The 21,945-nt window shown below is 37.9% G+C and overlaps 1 protein-coding gene across 1 annotated transcript in view; it reads right to left on the bottom strand.

The window, feature by feature from the left end:
* Positions 1 to 21,945, bottom strand: part of yes1 (YES proto-oncogene 1, Src family tyrosine kinase) — a 42,623-nt gene that overhangs the window by 18,212 nt on the left and 2,466 nt on the right. The window contains exons 2-4 of the mRNA XM_048165058.1: positions 8,277 to 8,564; positions 1,728 to 1,827; positions 925 to 1,023 (exon numbers count right to left, since the gene is read on the bottom strand). Of these exons, the coding sequence (XP_048021015.1) occupies positions 925 to 1,023; positions 1,728 to 1,827; positions 8,277 to 8,556 (479 nt within the window). The 5' untranslated portion in view covers positions 8,557 to 8,564. The remainder of the gene's footprint in view (positions 1 to 924; positions 1,024 to 1,727; positions 1,828 to 8,276; positions 8,565 to 21,945) is intronic.

Raw genomic sequence — 21,945 nt, 5'->3', positions numbered from 1 at the left:
ATAAAACACAGGTAACACTGGCAGCTGATGAGGGTGAGTATGAGGAGTTAATGAGGGGTCATACTGTAATGAGGAAGATGAAATCATAGTGACAATCCATCAGGGAGATACTGAGGGTGAGAGAGAAGATGGAGATGAGGATGAAGATGGATATGATAATTTAATATAATAACATAAAAATATGATGGTTTGGTAATACTTGCGTTCCACTATGGTACAATGTTGCCTGAGGGCAACAGCTGGATATAAAATGTTACTTTTTATTAAATATGAAACTTTTAATACATTAAAAACTAGATACATTTGTTTGTTTAAGTGTCTAGTTAAAGAAATGAATGTTTTCAATAAATATATTTCTTTTTTCTACATGAAAATGCCAAATGTTTAAATTTTTCCATTGTGGTACAATGTTGCCTCGAGGCAACAAACTTATAAAAATTAAATAAATTTAAAAATTATGAAAATGTGTATTGATATTGTTAAAGTGTCCAATTTTAAGCAGGAAAAACAACACAAATCATTTTTTCCTCATTGATATCATATTGCGTACCACCGAGACTATATAAAAAAAAAAAAATCAGATCATGATGAAATATTGCCTACATTTAAAGGACAAGGTCAAAAACTGACTTTTAAAAAATATCACTGGTTAAAACATTTGCAGAGTGAAAAATAGCAAGTACAACAGAAAAAAAAAAAACAAGTGAAATAATATGGGTGAAGGAGGAAGTAACATCGAAAGAGAGACAGACGTAAAGTTTGCAACTCAAAAAGAGAGTCTTTTGTCTGGCAGTCATGCGTTTGTTGGTGTGCTTGTCAGCACCAGGGCTCTGGGCATACGTGTGACCGGCCATCACGCTCTCTTAATTACGGCATGAAGAGATGAGATGATTGGATAAGCACAGGAGGAGAGGAGTTACTTACTCTTCCGCTTGGATGGAGTCTGCAGGGGCCACGTAATTGCTGGGAATGTAGCCCTTCTGCCCTGTGTTGATGGAGCGAGCCTCCCACCAGTCTCCCTCTCTATGGGCCAAAGCAAAAGACACAACCGAGTTATCAGGCTCATGTCCTTCACCACAAACAGAAAACTATTTAGCAACAAGCCTGTGTCTGCAGGCTGTGTTATCAATAGTAAAAATGCAGGGAAGTGAAGGAATTTGAAGTGTATGATTAAAATGTCAGGGTCATTACAGAGGGAAAAAATCTGAGTAGTGAGCATTTATTGAACGCCAAACATGGCTGGTGGTTGAACAGATGGCCCATTATGGAAACACATTAACCCAGACAGATTTTGTCCTCGATGAGCTTGGAATACAATGATGGATTAAAAAAGAAAATAAATATATAAATAAATACACAGACACATAATACACACATTTGTGTGACTATCTTTGACATTCATTGATATGATGAAATCCCTAATCCGCTTACCATAACCTTACAACTAAATGGTTAACCCTACCCTAAAACCAAATGTTAACCCTCAAAATAGCCCTTTAAAGGGGTGTCAGAGAATGAGGACCTGCCAAAAGGTCCAGTTTAATAATTTTGCCCTCACTCCAATGGGCTAAAACTCAAACTGGTCCTCAAAATGTAACTATACAAGTACAAACAAAATAAATTTGGTGGTTGGTTGGTATGTATCTATCTATCTATGTATCTATCTATGCATCTATATATCTATCTATCTATGGATGTGAGCGTATGAGCAGAGGAAAGGAACTCACGTGTTGTTGATGATCTGAAATCTATCGCCTTTCTTGAAGGAAAGGTCATCTGATGTCCTTGCTTCATAATCATATAAGGCCACAAAGAAAGTTACGCCACCTGCAAGAAAAATCAATGAAGGTTGAATGTTTAAAGGTTGTGTAAAGATGCAAATCACAGGCTCAGACAAGCAATACAATAATAGAACGCTAATAGCTAGTTAGCAGCTCCCAAGTAACTTCATTTTTCATTCATGCCATATAATAGAGTTTAGTTAAGCATTTATAGACATGCTGAATGACATGTCCATTGATTTTTGTTCCCGGCTTGGTCGTCTCTACAGTCAGTTATCATTAGCCGGCTCGCTCTTTGTCTTGGCAACATAAACAATGGGATTTTCACCAGCATGGTTTATGGATGGCCCAGTTGGACACAAAGTAGAAAGACAGCAGAGCTGAGATGGTTTTAAGTGTGAGGGAGGACAAAAGGAACGGGTTGGATTAAACCTAAAGAGGCCCCCGAGACCAGATTATCCATTAGTGAAGAACAGAGGGCCGACCCGCTGATTACATCCGCTATGCCACACACTGACAGGCACACACAGATCTGCCAAGTCAAGAAGCCTAACGGGTATGACGTGTACATGGGTGCTGTTGTTTTTTTTCTGTCTCACTATTAATTCGGATCAGGTTTTAACCTGCAGACAAAGTATCGATGATGAGTAATTAGGGTTGTCACAACAGCAAAATTGCATTAGTTGATACTGCTACCAGCTAAATGTCTTATTACAACTGCGATACAAAGCAAAAACTCATACATTGATGTGTATTGTAATTGCAAATATAATATATTAAAATGTTAAATAATTTAAAGTGTAATTATAATAAATTAAATTAAAATATATATAATAATGTTGTCATCATTATTAAAGGTGCCCTAGAACCTCTGGAGTCTGAGGCTGATTTGGGGCTTGGAGAAGTTTTGACATGCCCTGACATTTGTGCTTTTTTCAGTTGTTCATAAACATATAAATGACAAAAGTGTCATTACACTGTATTCAGCACAAACTAGGCTACAATAATATGTGAGGAACATGTATGTACATGTTTGTATTTTTGAAGGAATAATGTTTATACGTGGTTATTGAAAAAACAAAAAACTTAAGGTCACTGAAATAAGGCCAAAATAAGTATATTAAATCTGTGTTCACAAGACTTTTGGGTATTGGAGGTTGTAGACTAGAGTTTTTGCTTCAGAATTATGTAAAAATTATGCTGCCTACTCCTTCATATAAAACAATATATTGATTTAGTTTTTGTAAGACACTTTTTGTCAAGAAACACAGTATGCATGGAGGCGTGAATCTGCATGCATAATGGACCATTAACACCTGAGAAGACAAAAGAATTGCATAATAATGACCTGAAATGACTTGCATATTAATGAGGCCTTTCAGTCAGGTAGGCTGTGAAAAAAACCCTCTGTAATCATGTCTCAGCTCATCATAAACAGCAATACTGTGAAATATTATTACAATTTAAAATAATTGTATTGTATTATTTTCTTTAAAATATAATTTATTTCTGTGATGCAAAGTGTCTGAACCATTATGGGTAACACTTTACTTGAAGGGGTGTGCATAAGACTGACATGACACCTTCATAATCTTGACATGACACATGTCATGAATATGAAAGAGGTTTTATGAATGTTTATGACAACTGTCATTAAATGTCATTCGCTCAATTATGTCATTTTTAATGCAAAGATGACATTGTTTGAGATGTCTTTGTTACGAAAACTTGACACCAACACATCATAACCTGTCAGTGTCTTTGTCATGACAACTTGACATTAGCAAAACATCATAACCTGTCATAAACATGACATAGCCGATTAATTATCAAACTTAAAAAAAAACTACTTAGCTTTATGGGTTAACATTACATTATTTTGGTAACATTTCAGTATAGGGAACACATATATAAACGATTAACTATGACTTTTCCCTCAATAAACTCTTAATTTACTGCTTATTATAGTTAATTGTTAGGTTTAGGTATTGGGTAGGATTAAGAATGTAGAATAAGATCATGCAGAATAAGGCATTAATATGTGCTTTATAAGTACTAATAAATAGCCAATATTTTAGCCAAATGAATGCTAATAGTAATAAGCAACTAGTTAAAAGACCCTAAAATAAAGTGTTACCATTATTTTATAACAGTGTCATCTTTTTTACGAAATTTGAAATTGTCTATTATCTGACCTTCTGTTGGAGGAAACTTAAAAAACAAAAACAAAACAAAAAACCATGAAATGAAAAATAGTCATGATGCTGTTATAAAATTATTTGTCAGAGTATTGTCATTAAAATGACATTTTAATGACAAGTTCAATTTGTACCACTGTACTTGAGCTCAAGATACATATTCATGACACTATTATAATGGCCTCATGTCAAAACCAACTACATGACAGTTTAATGTAATGTTAACCCATAAAGCTAAATTATGTCAAGTTGTCATGACAAAGACACTGACAGGTTATGATGTGTTGGTTTATGTCAAGTTGTCATAACTCGGACATCTCAAACAATGTCATCTTTGCATTAAAAATGACATAATTGAGCGAATGACACTTAATGACAGTTGTCATAAACATTCATAAAACCTCCTTCATATTCATGACATGTGTCATGTCAAGATTATGAAGGTGTCATGTCAGTCTTATGCACACCCCTTCAAGTAAAGTGTTACCATTCTTATATATTTATGTCAATTTTCTATACTGAGAAGTAATATTTATTGTCATCACTATGAGTGCTGGATACTGTGTTTTTAATTCATACTTGCAGCCGGAGGGCGCTCTCTGTACACCTTTAGGCCACAAATTCATATAAAGAAGAAAAGGAACCAGGAACTAACGGCATGTCTTCTAGAGATCGCTAACCATGGCTTTACCATCCAAATAAACACTTTTCAAGACAATAAATACACGATTGAGACGATGTATGCATGTATTGCCTCTGAATTTGCCTCTGAATAGCGCTCGCTCTGTGGGCGTGGCCGCATTAGCGGGTAATGAGCTGAATCACAGACTTCTGACATGGCTCTCTTTTCATACAGATTACATAAACACAGAATGTTTGTTTTTGATTTGACTTACATGATTTAAAACCTTACATTTCAACGTTTCTTTAGACGTAAGTGTCATTTTTTTTGTCATTAGTATTCATAAGTTTCAGTTCATTTTCTGAGAACTATCAGATTGGACTTCGTTCAGAGGGAGAGGAGAGATCACGCATCATGTTAGTTTTCTTTATTTTACAAAAAGCACAACATTGTGTTTTTACTCTGAGTGTACACAAATAAAAGAAGACATTCTATAGTTTCAATTGATATATTACTTATGTCTCTATGACAAGAAATGACGGAGTATTTTAAGTCTGTTTTGCTGCAATGTGAAAAAAATCCTGCAAAACGCGCCAGCGCGTTTTCAGAACTCAGAGAGTTAAAAGATGTAATATAAGTCTAAGGTGTCCCCTGAATGTGTCTGTGAAGTTTCAGCTCAAAATACCCCATAGATTTTTTTAAATTCATTTTTTTAACTGCCTATTTTGGGGCATAATTAGAAATGAGGCGATTCAGGGTGTGTGGCCCTTTAATTCTCGTGCTCCACGCCCCAAGAGCTCGCACTTGCCTTAAACAACATAAAAAAAAGTTCAAACAGCTAATATAACCCTCAAAATGGATCTTTACAAAGTGTTCGTCAAGCCGCATGTCTAATCGCGTAAGTACAGTGTTTATTTTGATGTTTACATTTGATTCTGAATGAGTTTGAGGTTATGCTCCGTGGCTAACGGCTAATGCTACACTGTTAGAGAGATTTATAAAAAATGAAGTTGTGTTTATGCATTATACAGACTGCAAGTGTTTAATAATGAAAATAGCGACGGCTCTCGTCTCCGTGAATACAGTAAGAAACGATGGTAACTTTAACCACATTTAACAGTACATTAGCAACATGCTAACGAAACATTTAGAAAGACAATTTACAAATATCACTAAAAATATCATGTTATCATGAATCATGTCAGTTATTATTGCTTCATCTGCCATTTTTCGCTATTGTTCTTGCTTGCTTACCTAGTCTGTTGATTCAGCTGTGCACAGATCCAGACGTTAATACTGGCTGCCCTTGTGTAATGCCATGAACATGAGCCGGCATATGCAAATACTGGGGGCGTACATATTAATGATCCCGAATGTTACGTAACAGTCGGTGTTATGTTGAGATTCGCCTGTTCTTCGAAGATCTTTTAAACAAATGAGATTTATATAAGAAGGAGGAAACAATGGAGTTTGAGACTCACTGTATGTCTTTTCCATGTACTGAACTCTTGTTATTTAACTATGCCGAGGTAAATTCAATTTTTTAATTTTTGGCCCCTTTAATACAAACTTCCTTTGCAATTGTAAAAATTGTTTAATGCATTGTGCAGTTCATTTCCACATATTCTGAAGTATTCGGAGAACATTGGCACATTTTTAAATCAGATCTAGACCTTTTGAAAACTTTTGAGCATCCTCCATTGATGTTATTCCATAGATCAAAGAATTTAAAGAACTCCTTAGACAGGGCTGATGGAGGCATAAGTCCTTCCAAGCCTTAATCATTTGCAATCCCTCCTGGTAACTACAAGTGTGGAAATTGTACCCAATGTCAATACACTAGGAGGTTGAAGTATTTTTCACACACTAGAACAGGCAAAAATATATTTATAAAAAGCATAAATCACACGTAATTCATTCATACAATGTAATTTATGCTACTTTGTCCATGTGGATTGTTGCATGTTGGTGAAACATCAAGAGAATTGAGAATTTGTATCATAGTGCCATAAGACGTGAGGATGTTGGGTAACCCGGTTTCACAACATTTCAAAGAGCATCCACATTCTATCTGTGAGATTTTAGTATTGAAAAAGTTCATTCATCAGGCCCGGGAGGAGATATTGATGTGAACTGCAGATCCTGGGAAAGTTTTTGGATTTTTACTTTAAATACATTGTTTCCCAAAGGGCTTAATCAGAAAATAGACTATGGTATGTTCTATTGATGTTTCCTTTTTTTCCCTCTTAATCTTGTTATAAAGCCACTCCCACAATTAGTAGAGTACACCTCTTGCTGATTGTAAGAGTGTATAAAGCAGTGTGTGATGTAGTTGTTCTTGATGTCTGATGTGGGCCTTGACAATGTCTGACATGTTGTTTTAATAAATTATTTTTTTTAGAGTGAGTGTTGAACCTTTTCTTCAGTTGGAATTATCCCACTTATACCATAGTCATTTGCTAGCAATTGAACAGTTAAAGTTGTTTTTGATGTTTGACAGGAAGGGTAAAAATAACTTCTTTTTTTATATCAGTTAAGTATCATTTCAAAGATGCCAGAAAGAATATATTTTATGTGGGTGAGCTGGATACACTGTCTTTGGCCCGCTCGCACTGACTGACACCGACAAGATCTTAAAAACTCTCCGTATTTTCCCTGGAGACGATTTCCATCAGACCACTCTGGATTTAGCAGTTAAGCAAAGTCTATCAGATCAAATGCTGCCTGAAAAAACAGATCCATGAACAGCGCTTGGCCTGTGACAAGACATGATGTGATAATTACACTATTTATAGCCCGACTGAATAAAAACTGTGCCGTTTACAGAGAACACACAAAGATCTAATTATTTCAGTTTTCTGCAGTAGACACATATCGCATTTATACCCAGCCTCTTAGAGTCAGGGAGAGCAAGACTTGGTATCAAGAGATCTCTTCACGGCCTGAAGCAGAACAGAGAAATTATCACTGAACAAAGAGGAATAAATCACATTAGTTCCCCTCTCTTTTTTTTTTAGGCCTACTACAACTGCAGCTTGTAATTCTGATTTAATGAAACATACTGGATATATTGTTTTAGTGGTCTCATTTACGTAACATCTGGCTTCCATGAACTCTGATTTCATTAAAGTGCTTACATACATAAACAATTCACCAAACACAACCTTTATCCTCATGCTGACCCTGAGTGTTTGAATGAGCTATGGCACTATAGATGCCATATTTAATATGAGATTAATAAAAATGAGGCTGTGAGGGATATAATATGAAATAGTCGGTGTCAACTGAAGATCATGCATATATGCATATATATATATATATATATATATATATATATATATATATATATATATATATATATATATATATATATATATATATATATATATATTATATTATATTATATATGCATGATCTACAGTTGACACAGACTATTTCATGTCAGTTTCTGCCTTATACTGATTTGTTCCACATGTTGATGTGTTGAATTACATTTAGGATCAACTCAATCGTTCTATAAATGAGGCGCCTGGAATGGAAAAATTTCAAAACCCGTGATCCATGAGGCCAGACCTGGTATCAGACATCTGATATGGTTTCTTACGAATTCTTCTTTCCTTAGACAAAGCTACTTCACAGAGGTTCAGGTAGAGCTCTTATCGCTCATCCACTCACCTGTGACGGCACCAGGGAAGGGGTTGCTCACAGCAACAGTGGAGAAGGATGTGGAAGCTCCACCGAAGGGCGTGATGACAGAGGAGGATCCACCGAATGGGGTGAGCCCAGTTGTGCGGCTGTTGAAGTTGTTGGTGGGGCCCTTCAGGGCAGGTGACTGGCCCATCTGGGTGGGGTCTGGTCCGTATAGACCCATGTGTGACCCAGGGGCGGGATTGGTGGGATCTGGTCGGTACTTCTGTGTAGGACCCTTGTCCTCTTTACTCTTGACACAGCCCATAGTCAAGCCTGTGGAGAGAGGAATTAATATTTACCAGCTCACAGATATGCATCAGATTTTTTACATTTACTAAAGACATAACTGACTGCGTTTATGTAAACTTTGTATGTATTCGACAGTTAAAGTGCAATAAGATGAGAAAGATAACTTGGATTAGAAGTCACGTGCTGTTTGACATTTTAATTGTTCACAATCTAAGAATCATGATATTGCACAACCCTACTTCAAAATATCTTACGTGTTTATACAGGTTTGGAACGACGAGTGAATTATGTCAGATTTTTAATTTTCGAGTGAACTAACCCTTTAAGTTTTACCCATAACTCCAAGTATGAACAGGAGCACCACAATTAATTTTACAGTTGTTTCCTTAACATTACATGAAATGCAGAATGAAAAGGAGCATAAAAAAAAAAAAAAATGATAAACATGGAAAATGTTTTCACAATTAAGGAAACCCCAAATCAGACCTCAGCATGAGCATCTACTTCCTGTAACTTGCCAAATCAAAACTGCTTTCGACAGACTTGCCGTCATTCCACAGCAATGCACATGTCAGAGTGAATCACACGAGAGTCTTTTGAGCAGTGCTGGGTCACCGATCCATGTCCCTAACAACCCACACAAACACGTCAGGATGTGTTGACTGCTCCATGCGGTCAATGTGATAGGAGGGCTTTACCCTCAGAGGCAGAGCTCGAGAGAGATGACAGTATAATCTCCAGACATCCCATCCCTGCTTGTGTTTCTGCCAGGCCTCTTTGTCTGGGATGCACTCGGCACGGCGCAGGCACACATGTGCTGGGGAATGAAGAATGCGAGCGTGGCCTTGAAGGAACAGGTGGCCCTGAGAGGAGGGTTACAAGACACAACAGGGCCACCACACATGGAACGCAGATAGCTGGGAGAAACAAACAATAAGTATAGAGTGCAACAGTCGATTTACGGAAGTAAAAACCTATTCATTTTTTTCCATAGAGGAATTGATTTTGAACGATAACCTTTAAAGACAGACCTACTGTGAGCTACAACTTTGAAGGTATATGCTTTTGAAGCCATCTGCCCTCATTGTTTCAACTCATTTTTTAAATGACCATGTTCAACAGTGGACTTCCTGGTGTAAAACTGCATCGCACCAAAAGGTGTAGCGCCCATCCATTCCCATGAAGCACTATGAATGACAGAGTGAGCTTCCCTACACTCAGACTACTTAATTATTTCAATGGATATAGCTTAATCATAAGCTTGTTCAGAAATGGCGACAAAAGCTTAAATGATTTTTACATTTTTTTAAAATCATTTAATGAGAATATATTAAAGGGTTAGTTCACCCAAAAATGAAAATCATGTCATTAATGACTCGCCCTCATGTCGTTCCAAACCCGTAAGACCTCCGTTCATCTTCGGAACACAGTTTAAGATATTTTAGATTTAGTCCGAGAGCTTTCTGTCCCTCCATTGAAAATGTATGTACGGTAGACTGTCCATGTCCAGAAAGGTAATAAAAACATCATCAAAGTAGTCCATGTGACATCAGTTAGAGGGTCAGTTAGAATTTGTTGAAGCATCAAAAATACATTTTGGTCCAAAAAGTAACAAAAACTACGACTTTATTCAGCATTGTATTCTCTTCCGGGTCTGTTGTCAATCCGCGTTCACGACTCCACAGTGACGCTGCTGACGTGTTATCTGGTGCACCCGAGCTTCGTTTACAGTCTGAGGGAGACGCACGCTGTAAACAAAACAACCTTCGTAAACATGTCTAAGGATTTCGACACAGAGGAAGACTTGCATTTTTTTGCTCAGCCATATTTATTTGAACCCGAATACACAGACGAAGAACTAAGAGCGATGGAAGAAGCTCCTACACAGCAGCGTCACTGCAGAGTCGTGAACGCGGATTGACAACAGACACGGAGGAGAAGACAATGCTGAATAAAGTCGTCGTTTTTGTTATTTTTGGACCAAAATGTATTTTCGGTGCTTCAAAAAATTCTAACTAACCCACTGATGTCACATGGACTACTTTGATGATGTTTTTATTACCTTTCTGGACATGGACAGTATACCGTACATACATTTTCAACGGAGGGACAGAAAGCTCTCTGACTAAATCTGAGTCAATATGAGTCATTAATGAGTCATTAATGACATAATTTTCATTTTTGGGTGAACTAACCCTTTAAAAGTATTTAAACTTCCCCATCATTTTTCAAGTTAATTATTTCATTCACAATGATTCATGGGTCTTTTTGTTTTTTCCCCTCATTATATAGTTGTTAAGTACACGGTCTTGTACCTTTATATATATATATTTTTTTTTTCAGATTTTCAAACACTTTTTTTTTGCAATCCATTTTGGTTCTTCAAATCAAAGTTTGTAATGTTGATTCACCTCATAGCTGGCAGGTTTGGTTCATAGCTTATAATTCTCAAACAAAGTTTTTTTTTTTTTTTTAAATCACTATGGTAAAAAAAGAATGGGAAAAATACTTCAGCAGAAAAGGCTGCTGAAAATGTGGGAGGCACTCAATAGAGGGGAGTGTTTCAAGTTTTGAAAAAAGAAAAACTCAAGCAAAACGATGTGATGAAAAGTGGTTGAGCTTGAGTGGTTAGCTTGAAGTGGGCTGAACATGTCCTAACCTGTGAGGAAACTGCTAGAAAGGTGTCACCTCCTCAGGACAGGATAAGCCAATGACGGGTGCTTGTAAACATGCCAGCATGGGCTTTAATCAATCCCAGCTCTGAGAAGCAGTGGACAGGAAGTAACTGGAGAAAGATCTGACCTCTGATGGAAGTCATATAATTCTCAGCACTACATCATCTGCTTCTAATACCCATAATGCAATTTCAAAGGCTAGGCCTGAGGGGACCGCAGCATCCTTTCAACGAAGAGAAAATTTATACATACATACCCCTGATATAGGAGTGAGCGATATGAATAATTTTATTTCACGATAATGATATATATCATGATTAGGATGTGTACGAGTATTAGGACGTGACAGCGATGATCAATCATGAAAACAATGATTGCTGTGACTTTAAAAAATACATTTATTTTTTTCCCTGATTAGTTATTGCAGCATTCTGGGCGGTAGCTGAGGTCTGACTGGTTAGCGTTAAGACAGCACTGGCGAAATAAAGTGATACTGGATTTGACAGCACGCAGTGATGCCTGAAATAATTGTAATCAGTATTTTGTTAGTTTGATTAACATTAATGACACAAACAGCAGCGGGTATATAGGCTACTGTGAATGCACAGATCTAATACACTGATACACATGCGCTCACTCATTCTTTCTCAACTTTTTACATTCACTTAATGACTGTGTTTAAGAGGATAATCACAAAGAAAGGCATTTTGACAGATCAAAGTGTGTGTATTTAACTGTTTAAGCCCAATTAAGTGGCAAAAAGAACTCGGTTTAAGACTTGCGCTCTCTATGAGCAGGGGCTTCATGTGCGTCTGCCTCACAGACAGTGTTCAGAAACCATCTCTCAGGCAGCGCACATACATACCAAAATTAGTTCTCTTTCCCTGCTTATTGCATTTAAGTGGTTTACAATCACTTGTTCTTAAACAGCAATGCTTAAAAAGGCATGCAAATGATAAGCTTTCGCGATGGCGCAGCACTGCAATGTCACGTGAGCGTAACCGCGATAGAGAAGATAGTCCAAACTCTCTACTCGTTGACAAATTTGCAAATGATAACCGGTAGGTTAATCGCGTCGACCGGTATATCGCCCACCCCTACCATGACAGATGAGATTCAATCAAATCCACCTCGACCTCTGCTAGAATCTTCAAGTTTAAGAATCATTTACACCTACAAGGGAGCATGAGTCATGATGCCAATAAAACATCACTCCCATTACGGCAAGTGTGACATCATGTGTCTGCAGTGGACACTGATTCGTCAATCATGATGGGAGTGATTTAGTTTTGTAGCATCACTCTCGCTCGCAGTGTGCACAGAGTTTATAATGACAATGCTGTTGGACTCAGACTAAAAACAGAGCACCAAACATGAGCGCAAAATGAGCACAATCTGAGCATTGTATGAGAGCTGCTTGGTGCTCTGTGTGTGACAAGCACACAGAGCTGATGGGGCTGAGAGCGGGATCGTCACGAGACTAAAATTTCAGTAGTCAATACCAGCAATGGACCTCAATCATGAAACACGAGCAGAACGAATTTTTGTGTAAATCGCTCTTAAAGCCGTTCTGACGTACATTTTCAGATTCACGAAAATGCTCATTTTCAAAACGTTAGTTGGTACGAAATAAAGTTACACCAGCTCCCTACCACATGTAAATGTTTATTTGCCCTGTCTTTATTTATTTTAACTGTTCAACTTTGGGTAATAGGCAAGTGCTCATCACTGTCACTTTTTACCCAGCCGGAAGTTGAGGAGGGGTGGGACAAATAATATACCGACCAATCATCCTACTTGTACAACAACTGAACAACAATAGAGAAGTTAATATTGCTGGTTACTACAATTTTATATTCAGTAATATATAATATTACTGAATATGGATATTCTGTATCATAGCAACCAAAGTATTCTTTGGCGCCAGCTGGTGCTTTGGCGCTTTCAAATGGCCGTTTTCAGAAGAGCACCAGACATTTTTTAGCTGGCTAAATATGCTTTGGTGGACACATGATAACAGAATATTTATTGCTAGGCATATGGCCAATTAGTCTCTTTTGAATTTATGCAATATACTGGAGCCAAACCTGAGAAGGAAGTCCAGAAGATTCCACAGTATTCCTGGACACATAATTTGCGTAGCAGGGATTATGCTAATTATGCACCCTATTTATGAATGTTTGGAATTCATTAATATACACACGTTTAACTACCGAATCCACTGAAGCGTTTGTGAATTTTCATAGTTTTCGTAAAGGTCCATTTTCTGCGCAAATTACTCAGAATTTGCTTGTGTATTTATGAAAGTTTCATGAACGATAGTGGTCACATTGGGTAAACGACTAGTCTTTTAAACTGCATTGACACTGCAAGGCTTTAACACACATCTAATATTTTGACATCCAATTTTTGTCCTGCCAGCTTAAAATGAAATAAGACTTTTCATAGACTACTGATACTGTAGAAACAAGGGTATCATTACTTTTTAAAAATTTAGTCTTGAGTTGGTACTGAAGATCTGGTACTAGCTCAGAGACACAAACCAGAGACACAAACTCCAAACCTAGTCGATGACCACCACAAGTACTTGTTTGGGGTCTGTTAAAAAAGCTCTTTATTTGAAAAGCAGCATGAGTAATGGGGAAATTGATAAGAGCATATGAAAGCAAAGGACTGGAAGAGCGAAGGCAGAGAGAAAGTTGTTCGCAGATGTGAGGATTATTGGCAAACAATGAGAGGTCTGTGCCTATAGAGGGTTGAAAGAGCATTAACAGTGTCTATACATCAGTGATACAGATGGATGGGCCCTATTTTCTTTGCTCGGATGAACTCTGCACTGTATCCACACATGTGCATCTTCACAAACAACTTGACTGAGTGGTGCAAACTGATACTGTACATACCAAACCAATAATCAAACAAATGAAGTCAACAACTTGCTCAGCAATCAGGGTTGCAACAACTATTTGTATATTATTTAAGAGAAAGCTAGGAGGTCAAAGAACATCTTATCTTCTTATCGTCCTTCAGTCATTTCCTCTTTGTCCCCAACACTAGCTCAGGATGGTAGCTTAGGCTCATTATGAGCTTTAAGAGCCATTTAGTGCTCTGTTTAGGCTAAGCACCACAGTACACAAGACCTGGATTCGGGCCCCAGCATGAGGGTATGTTGGGCTCCTCATTTCAAATCCCCTGATCTGAGTCCTGAAGGTATTTAATTCCTCTAGTTCCACTGTCTAATCTTCTAGAGGACAGTGTGGCCCCCGATGGCGCTGACATAGATCCGGACCACACCAACCACACAAGGTCACGGATGCATGAGGACATTGAAAAATAATTCATAAAAGAATGATGCCAGAACAAGGCAAAATAGATTTCCTCTAAGAAACATCAGAAACATAAAAAAAGGCACATGGTCAAGCATGTCTACTTAGCTGCTCTCCAATTCTCAAATCCAAATCTGATCCTTCAGCAAAATACAAAGCCCTAACAGGGAAATCCAGGGTTTATCATGGGACACTTAGGAAGTGCGAAACATGTCTTCAAAAATCACTAGGCTATGGCTTGCCTGAACAAAGAAAAGCAATCCGCTACCATCTGAATCAAAAAAAAAAAATTTAAGCTTTACAATTTAAGAGTAAGGCCCAATCCCAATTCTACCCCTTACCCCTTCCCCTTTCCCCTTCCCCTTTGTTTCGCGCATTCACGTGAAGGGGTAGGGGTGTCCCAATTCTCATTTGGTTGGAGGGGAAGGGGTAGGGGGAAGGGCCAGGTAGCCCTTCAAATGAAGATTTTTCGGGACCACACTTCAGACGAAGGGGTATAATAAATTTCCAACATGGCCGACCGAGTGAGCAGAGAGACCCATAAATGTAAGTATTTTTTTACGGTAAACAGTATTTTAGTAATAAATAATCACTTGTTTTATGTTGCCTTTAATCTTGTGTTCATGTATACGGTTATGTTCTCCGAAAAAAGATGTGTTAAAATCGCTATGAAAAAAGTTCGCTAATGTTTTTTACTTTATGATAGTTCCACAACATATTTTTTTATATTTTATTGAAACCCGCGTTGATTTGACAACATAAATTCAAATCCGGTGGCATCTAACGTCTTTTTGCCGCATGCCTGATTAATGTATTGTTTTGTTGTGGTTACGTCCATAAATACGTGTACGTTACATGATATAAACAAAAAGTGCATTCAGTTTGCATGCTTATTGATCAGTATTGTATGTTCTGTATCAACCAGGGACTCCTGAGGAAACACGCAGGCTCATACGTTTTCGTGCAGAAAACGAGCAGCGTTTCTTGAAATCGAAATACACAGCAAAACGTGTGATGACGTGTAACGGTTTAGTAGTGGTGTCCCATTTCTTAAGGGAATATTTTCAGCCCTACCCCTTGACACTCTGTTTCAAGGGGCAAGGGGAAGGGGTAGGCATAGGGGTAAGGGGAAGGGGTATAAAATAGAATTGGGATTGGGCCTAAATGTACAGTGAAGTTCTAAAAGATGCATGTTGGTTGATTGGATCACAAGTGGACAACGCTAAATACAGGTGTAAACAGAGTGTAAAATATTTTGAGCTTGTTCACTTTTGACCACTTCCAGAGGTAGTCGAAAACACTTTTGACAGGTTTGCTTTCATAGTGGAAACGCTCATGTGGTCGAATGTGTTCGAACAGCGCAAAAGACCACCTACTCTCCTCCTACTGAACTAGCACGTTAGTCAGACGGGATTTAAACTTTGTCGGCTAAAGACCTAAGTTTAGTTTACAGACTAAAAACGTACCAAGCAAAATGTTCTCTCACGATTTCACAGCATTTGCCATATTGCGGCTATCAGAGCAGAAATGAAAGCTGCTGCTCTCCGTATGTTTTTCCGTCGTCTCCGGTAGCGTTCATGTGTAAATCGCATGAGCTTATTTTGTCCATTAGATCGAAACATCTGAAAAAAAAAACCCATACATTTACCTGCCCATAGACCGTGCCCTTGAAGAAATCAGGACAGAAGTGGTTGAAAGGGGACAAAAGAGGCAGATTAAAATACCAGTTGGAAACGGGAATGCGTCTTCCTCGTCCACTTGTGATCTGATCAACCAAAACGCTTAATACAAGATGAAAACAGGGCCTCTGATAGAAAGTGAACCTTTTTGAACCACAATGACATCACATCTTGTAATAATACTCTGTTGTATGTGCCAGTGAAAAGAAGCAGTGCTTCAGGGTTTATCCTTTATAGTTATCCATTACAAAGACCTTTTAACTGAGTCAATGAGGTCAGGAAAAGGGTCATAAATCTCATTGGGCAATGCCCAGTTGTTATAGGTCACACATCTGTTAGGCAGTGTAAATCAACCCAAACTGGTTAGCAGGTTGGCCGCTTGCTCTACGAACTGAACAGCTGAACAACCGAACAAGTGGCCAAGATATATTAAAGGAATATCAGATGACCCTTATGATTACTGCAATATAAATAGCTGCTGAAATATGTGACCAGTTGGATCTGATCGATAAACTACAACAGAACATAATGAACTCTTCCAGGCTAACGGGAATCGGAATCAAACTGAATCAAATTCAATGAGGTTGGATTACACAAGGTCCCTTAAGCGTTCGGTCATACACCATCTGATCCAACTAGGCCTGTCAAGGGTGGGGATGAATGTACACTAGCGTTTAATAGTTTTAGGTCAGTATGATTTTTTTTGTAAATTAATAAAGATTCCCATTTCAAATAAATGATGTTTTCAACTTTCTATTCATCAAAGAAAATATTAAGCAGCACAACAGTTTTCAATATTGAAAATTAGAAGATGTCTAGCACCACATCAGCATATTAGACTGATTTCTGAAGGATCATGTGACACATAAGATTCAGCTGAAAATTCAGCTTTTCTATTACAGGAATAATTTGCATTTTACAATTAAAATAAAAAAGAGCATTTCTTTTAAATTATAATAATATTTCACAGTATTATCACTATTTTTATAAATGAAGCATTGATGAGCATAAGAGATGTCTTTCAAAAACATAAAATAAAAATGAACCCAAATTGTACAACAGCAGCTTCAAAATGAAAAAGCTTGAATCTATCTATGGTACTACTAAACTCAACTCATTCATGCCTCTCCCTCCTTTATCAGTGATGTCATGTAATGACGCGTCCACTCCACCTTGGGTAAATCAAATTACACACCAACCATTTGACCCACATTCTAATCAAATACTCAGTTATATGAACTCCCTAATTTTGAGACATCTCATTATCCCCTCAGTGCTGATAAGAGCCTCGAAACGTACTCCGTTAGAAAGCTGACACGGTCATGGTTCCTCACTCGTGGCAGTGGTTAGTGATGGTCAGGCACGTTTGCATTGCGTTAACACTGACTACGACTTAATATTGCATCACCCGAAGCACGAGTACTACTGAAGGTGATACTTTCTCCCATTAAACTATACAACATACTGGGTTAATACTGGATAATTCACCCAAAAATGAAAATCATCATGTCATTTCAAACCTGTATCAATCCTGTGGAACACAAAAGATGTCCTTGTAACGGCTTTTGTTCATACAATCAATTTCCATGGGGTCCAAGACAACATTGGACCTCAACTCATTTCCACTGAATGGACAAAAACAAACAAAAAAAATTTTTTTTGTGTTCTGCAGAAAAACATAAGTCAGGTTTTGAACGACAAGGCACTGACATTAACACCCGTCAACCCACCAAATGTGGGTTGTAACACAGTCAATCTTACTAGCCACTTTGGTGGGTTGAATTTTATATAATATATACATTTGTCAATTGTAGTCTTTTTTAAAAGGCATCTGAGATAATAAACTAAGTGCAATGTTGCCAAAAATATAATTTTTTCAATACATATCGATGTTGAAATATCTGAAATGTTTCCAATACTCACTTTCCGCAAAATAGATATACGATACCAGAGCTGAGCCTTCCCTCACTCACTCATTTCATTTGCTCCGGATGAATATTGTTGGTGTTACAAGGCTTGAATTTCGGCATGGGATTGCATGTATTGTGCATAATTTTACTAATTTCCACAGATTTTGCGTTCACACCCAAAGCACGTGCACATAAAGTCGACTCTCAGTACTAATTTGAGTTCTTTTTCGCTGCTTATTAGTCAAAAACCCAAAATAATGTCAAAATGCCGGTCTTGGCAAGTATTCACGCAAACACAGTCAATTATGTTTCAAGTGAACGTAAACAGTTGAGAAAGAAAACACAGTTTAATGGATATGTGTGTCAGGACTTAAACGGGCTATATGTAAGATTTTTATTTTAATAAAGCATAAAAATACCCCGATATGTTCGCAGATATTTAGGAAACATGCTGAGTTCACCTACTTGTTTCTCAGAAAAACAATGCTACAGCCAGACATTCTACTTTGAAATGTGCGTTCCGTGTCGGAATGTCTGTCTTTGTTTTGGTCTGTGCTAAACCGTGTGCTGCCAGTTTATCCAATAGTATTTCGACATCACAGGTTGCCAGTTGACGGAAAACACCGTGTATTGCAACCATGGAAACCAGCAAACAAACTGGGTCAGAGAATCGCAGATTCTACCTGACCTAAAAAGCCTCTGCATCCATGTAAAATATCTATGAACGACAGCATATTAAAACACAGATAAATCAACTCATCAGCTTACAGTGTGTAAGTCTCCTCAGCTTTCATTGTCAATTGCGCTCCCTCTTGTTGCGTGTCCTCAAGCTGGCCACCCGTGTCTTTGAAGGAGGGGGCGGGGCAAACAATATTTTGAATTTGGACTGCAGTACCTATTTCGACCACTGCGTGTAGGGCTGTAACGATATGCGATATGAAACCGAAATCGCGATACGCAGGTCCACGAACCTGTATCGCGATGTGAGAAGGCAGAATCGCGACACACCCCTTCCAACTCCCAGAGTTATCCTTCCTGTCCAGATCCAATGCTACCACATTTTTAAATTACTATAAGTATTAGGGGTGTAACGATTTATCGTAGATGGTGTGTCTCAATCAGCTCTCTAGTTCAGTAAGTGTTTCGGGCACACATTGAATCTTGCAAGCAGGTTTAAACGTTTCTCATGTCAGTCTCTTGCATGGTCGCGTGAGAAAAGTCGTGGCTTTCTTTCACCGCAGTGCACAGCAACAGCTGTGCTCACAGAAAAGCAAAAGACGCTTGCGATGCTTTGCTTTAAGAAGTTCTGTGGGGCCGTTCACATATTGCGTCTTTTCCGCGTGCAAGTCAGTTATTATTTTCAAATGTAGCCGCGCGGCAAGCGCGCTCATAATGGGATCAACGCGGTCGCGACGCGCATGCAATTCTCAACTTCTCAGAATGCCGCAAGCGCACCGCAGGTCGTGTGACAAGAATCAACCGATCAGCTATGGCCTTTCCGTAACAAAACATCAAAAGCTCAGCCGAACAGCTGATCATAGCTGTACATGGTGGTTTTTATATCTTATCTCCATCAATATATCTCGTAGTAAAACTAATGCAAGGGCTAGAAATCATTTATCCTTAGCAGAAACATCCTGATCCTCTTGGAGAGCTCAGTTCATGGTTGCATAGCAACGACCGACGCCACGGGAGCGCAAGCGCTTTGGAAAGAAGGAGAAGCGGTGCGGCCGCGCCTTCCACGCGTTTTTAGACGCGATATGTGAACGGCCCCTATTCATAATTCTAAGTTCATGTTAAATTTAACATTTTTTTTCAGTGACAGACAGCCCTATTCAGCTGTTAATTTGAATACAGAAGGTTTTTATTAAAATTTTATATTTATTTATTTTATTGAAATGTGATCTTGTATGTACAACAAGGAAAATTATTGAAATTTGTTCATGTTTTTTTAATAAATCTTGTTTGAATTTCAGTTTCATTTTGTTCAAAATATCGTGATACGTATCGTATCGTGAACTCCGTATCGAGATACGTATCGTATCGTGACCTGAGCGTATCGTTACACCCCTAACTGCGTGTCATTCCTACATAGAGACCCTTTAAAGTGACAGCAGCCTAATATACCTGCTGCCAAATTATGATAATATTAAAAATATCTATATGGCAGTTTTTTCCCCATGGTATGGATGTCAAAATTGTGGCTAGTGAAAATGCTGAGTGGCTAGTAATTTTGGAAAACCACTAGCCACAGTGGCTAAAAAGTTAATGTCAAGCCCTGGTGAGGAAATAATGCCAATTTTCATTTTTTTATGAACTACTTTTAACAAATGGACACACATCACCTTTTATCATTATAATCAAGCCAACAAGGAAATGGAGAAATGATTTTTGGCGGCAAGCAGGCAGGTGGGTTGATCTTATAATCTAAATGGAATCAGATCTCTTACCTCATAGCTCCTTTAATGCAGGCCATCCCAGTACTGATGTTACACAACCAACTATACAGGTCTGATCTTGTACAGTTCTATTGTATTCCAAGCCCATAACAAAGCACAAACAACACAATCTTGAATTTAAAAAGTGAAACTTGTACTTTCTTTGTTAAGATGGCACAAAGTCAAGTTCTAACCTATAAAATAATAATTCTGTGGACGTCCTGGAAGAAAGTTTTTATAAAGCCATTTTGAAGAGCCTGAATTATTTTTCTATACTTCTTTGCTGACCATGCCACTGCCGACATTCTTGATCCAATCCCAAACCATCTCTGAATCTCAGCTCTAATCTTCATCCTAAGCTAGCACGTTCTGGATTTCAGTGAAAACGCTGTGTTAGTAAATATAGAGCTTGGCCGAGCTGGCTGCTGAACATTACGTGCAACACTGTAGTTGCTCTGGCACACTCACAGCACTGCGGAATGGCCTAATCACCATGGCATTCTGCTGCTGCTGCCAATCAGAGCCAAGCAAGGAGGGGGACAAACTTCCTTCCGAGTCCATTCATACCACAAAAGCCACCTGCTGTGCCTGTCAAAGGCTGGAGCAAAGGGTGAGGGAGGACAGAAGAAAATGGACATAAGGGATGGATGTATAGACCCATAATCACCATAGTCAACACCTTTCTACCTTCAGCACCCACAATCATAAGTACATCTTTGGTATAGGCACAGAGATTTAATCAAATGTATATGTAATACTACTTCTGGCCTTTTCATAATAACATTTGCACTCTACATTAGTGAACAGTAGTACAGAAGTGACTTCAGAAAGTCATCAGTCATTGTATTCACACAGTCATGATGCTAAAATCCCTTAACTGATCAGATTTACACGGTCTCCCCAGTGATTTATGGTTCCCCACTGCTCTTCAGCTTCAGCGCACGCAGCTCAAACAGCAATGATGTTATTTGAAACAGTAATATTAATTTAAGAGGTTTCAAAACATTGATGCATTATTAATAATAACTAGCACTTTTATTTTTCTCATATTATTTATCAACAACAATATGGTTCAATTAAAATCATTTATTGTCCGTGCGGAGGCTTTTCCATTTTATTTATGCATTGCACATACATTTTGATTCTTTATACTCAAGTAGTGTTGTCCAATGACTTGTTTGCATTATTTAAGCTTTTTTTTTTATTTGGGTCATTGACGAATAAAGTTTTTAAAAGTGTAAAAAAAAAAACCTCTTCAAAATTAAAACTTCAAAATTAATTGTGTATTAACAATGAGATTATGTGGTTTTTATGATCAATTAACACTGCTTTTGTCATTTTTTACAAGATGGACAAAATTTGTCACCAAAAAAGTCA

Source organism: Megalobrama amblycephala, linkage group LG17 (assembly GCF_018812025.1).
Source record: "Megalobrama amblycephala isolate DHTTF-2021 linkage group LG17, ASM1881202v1, whole genome shotgun sequence".
Classification (NCBI taxonomy): domain Eukaryota; kingdom Metazoa; phylum Chordata; class Actinopteri; order Cypriniformes; family Xenocyprididae; genus Megalobrama; species Megalobrama amblycephala.
The sequence above is the reverse complement of the archived record's forward strand: the minus strand, read 5'-3'. Positions and strand labels throughout refer to the sequence as shown.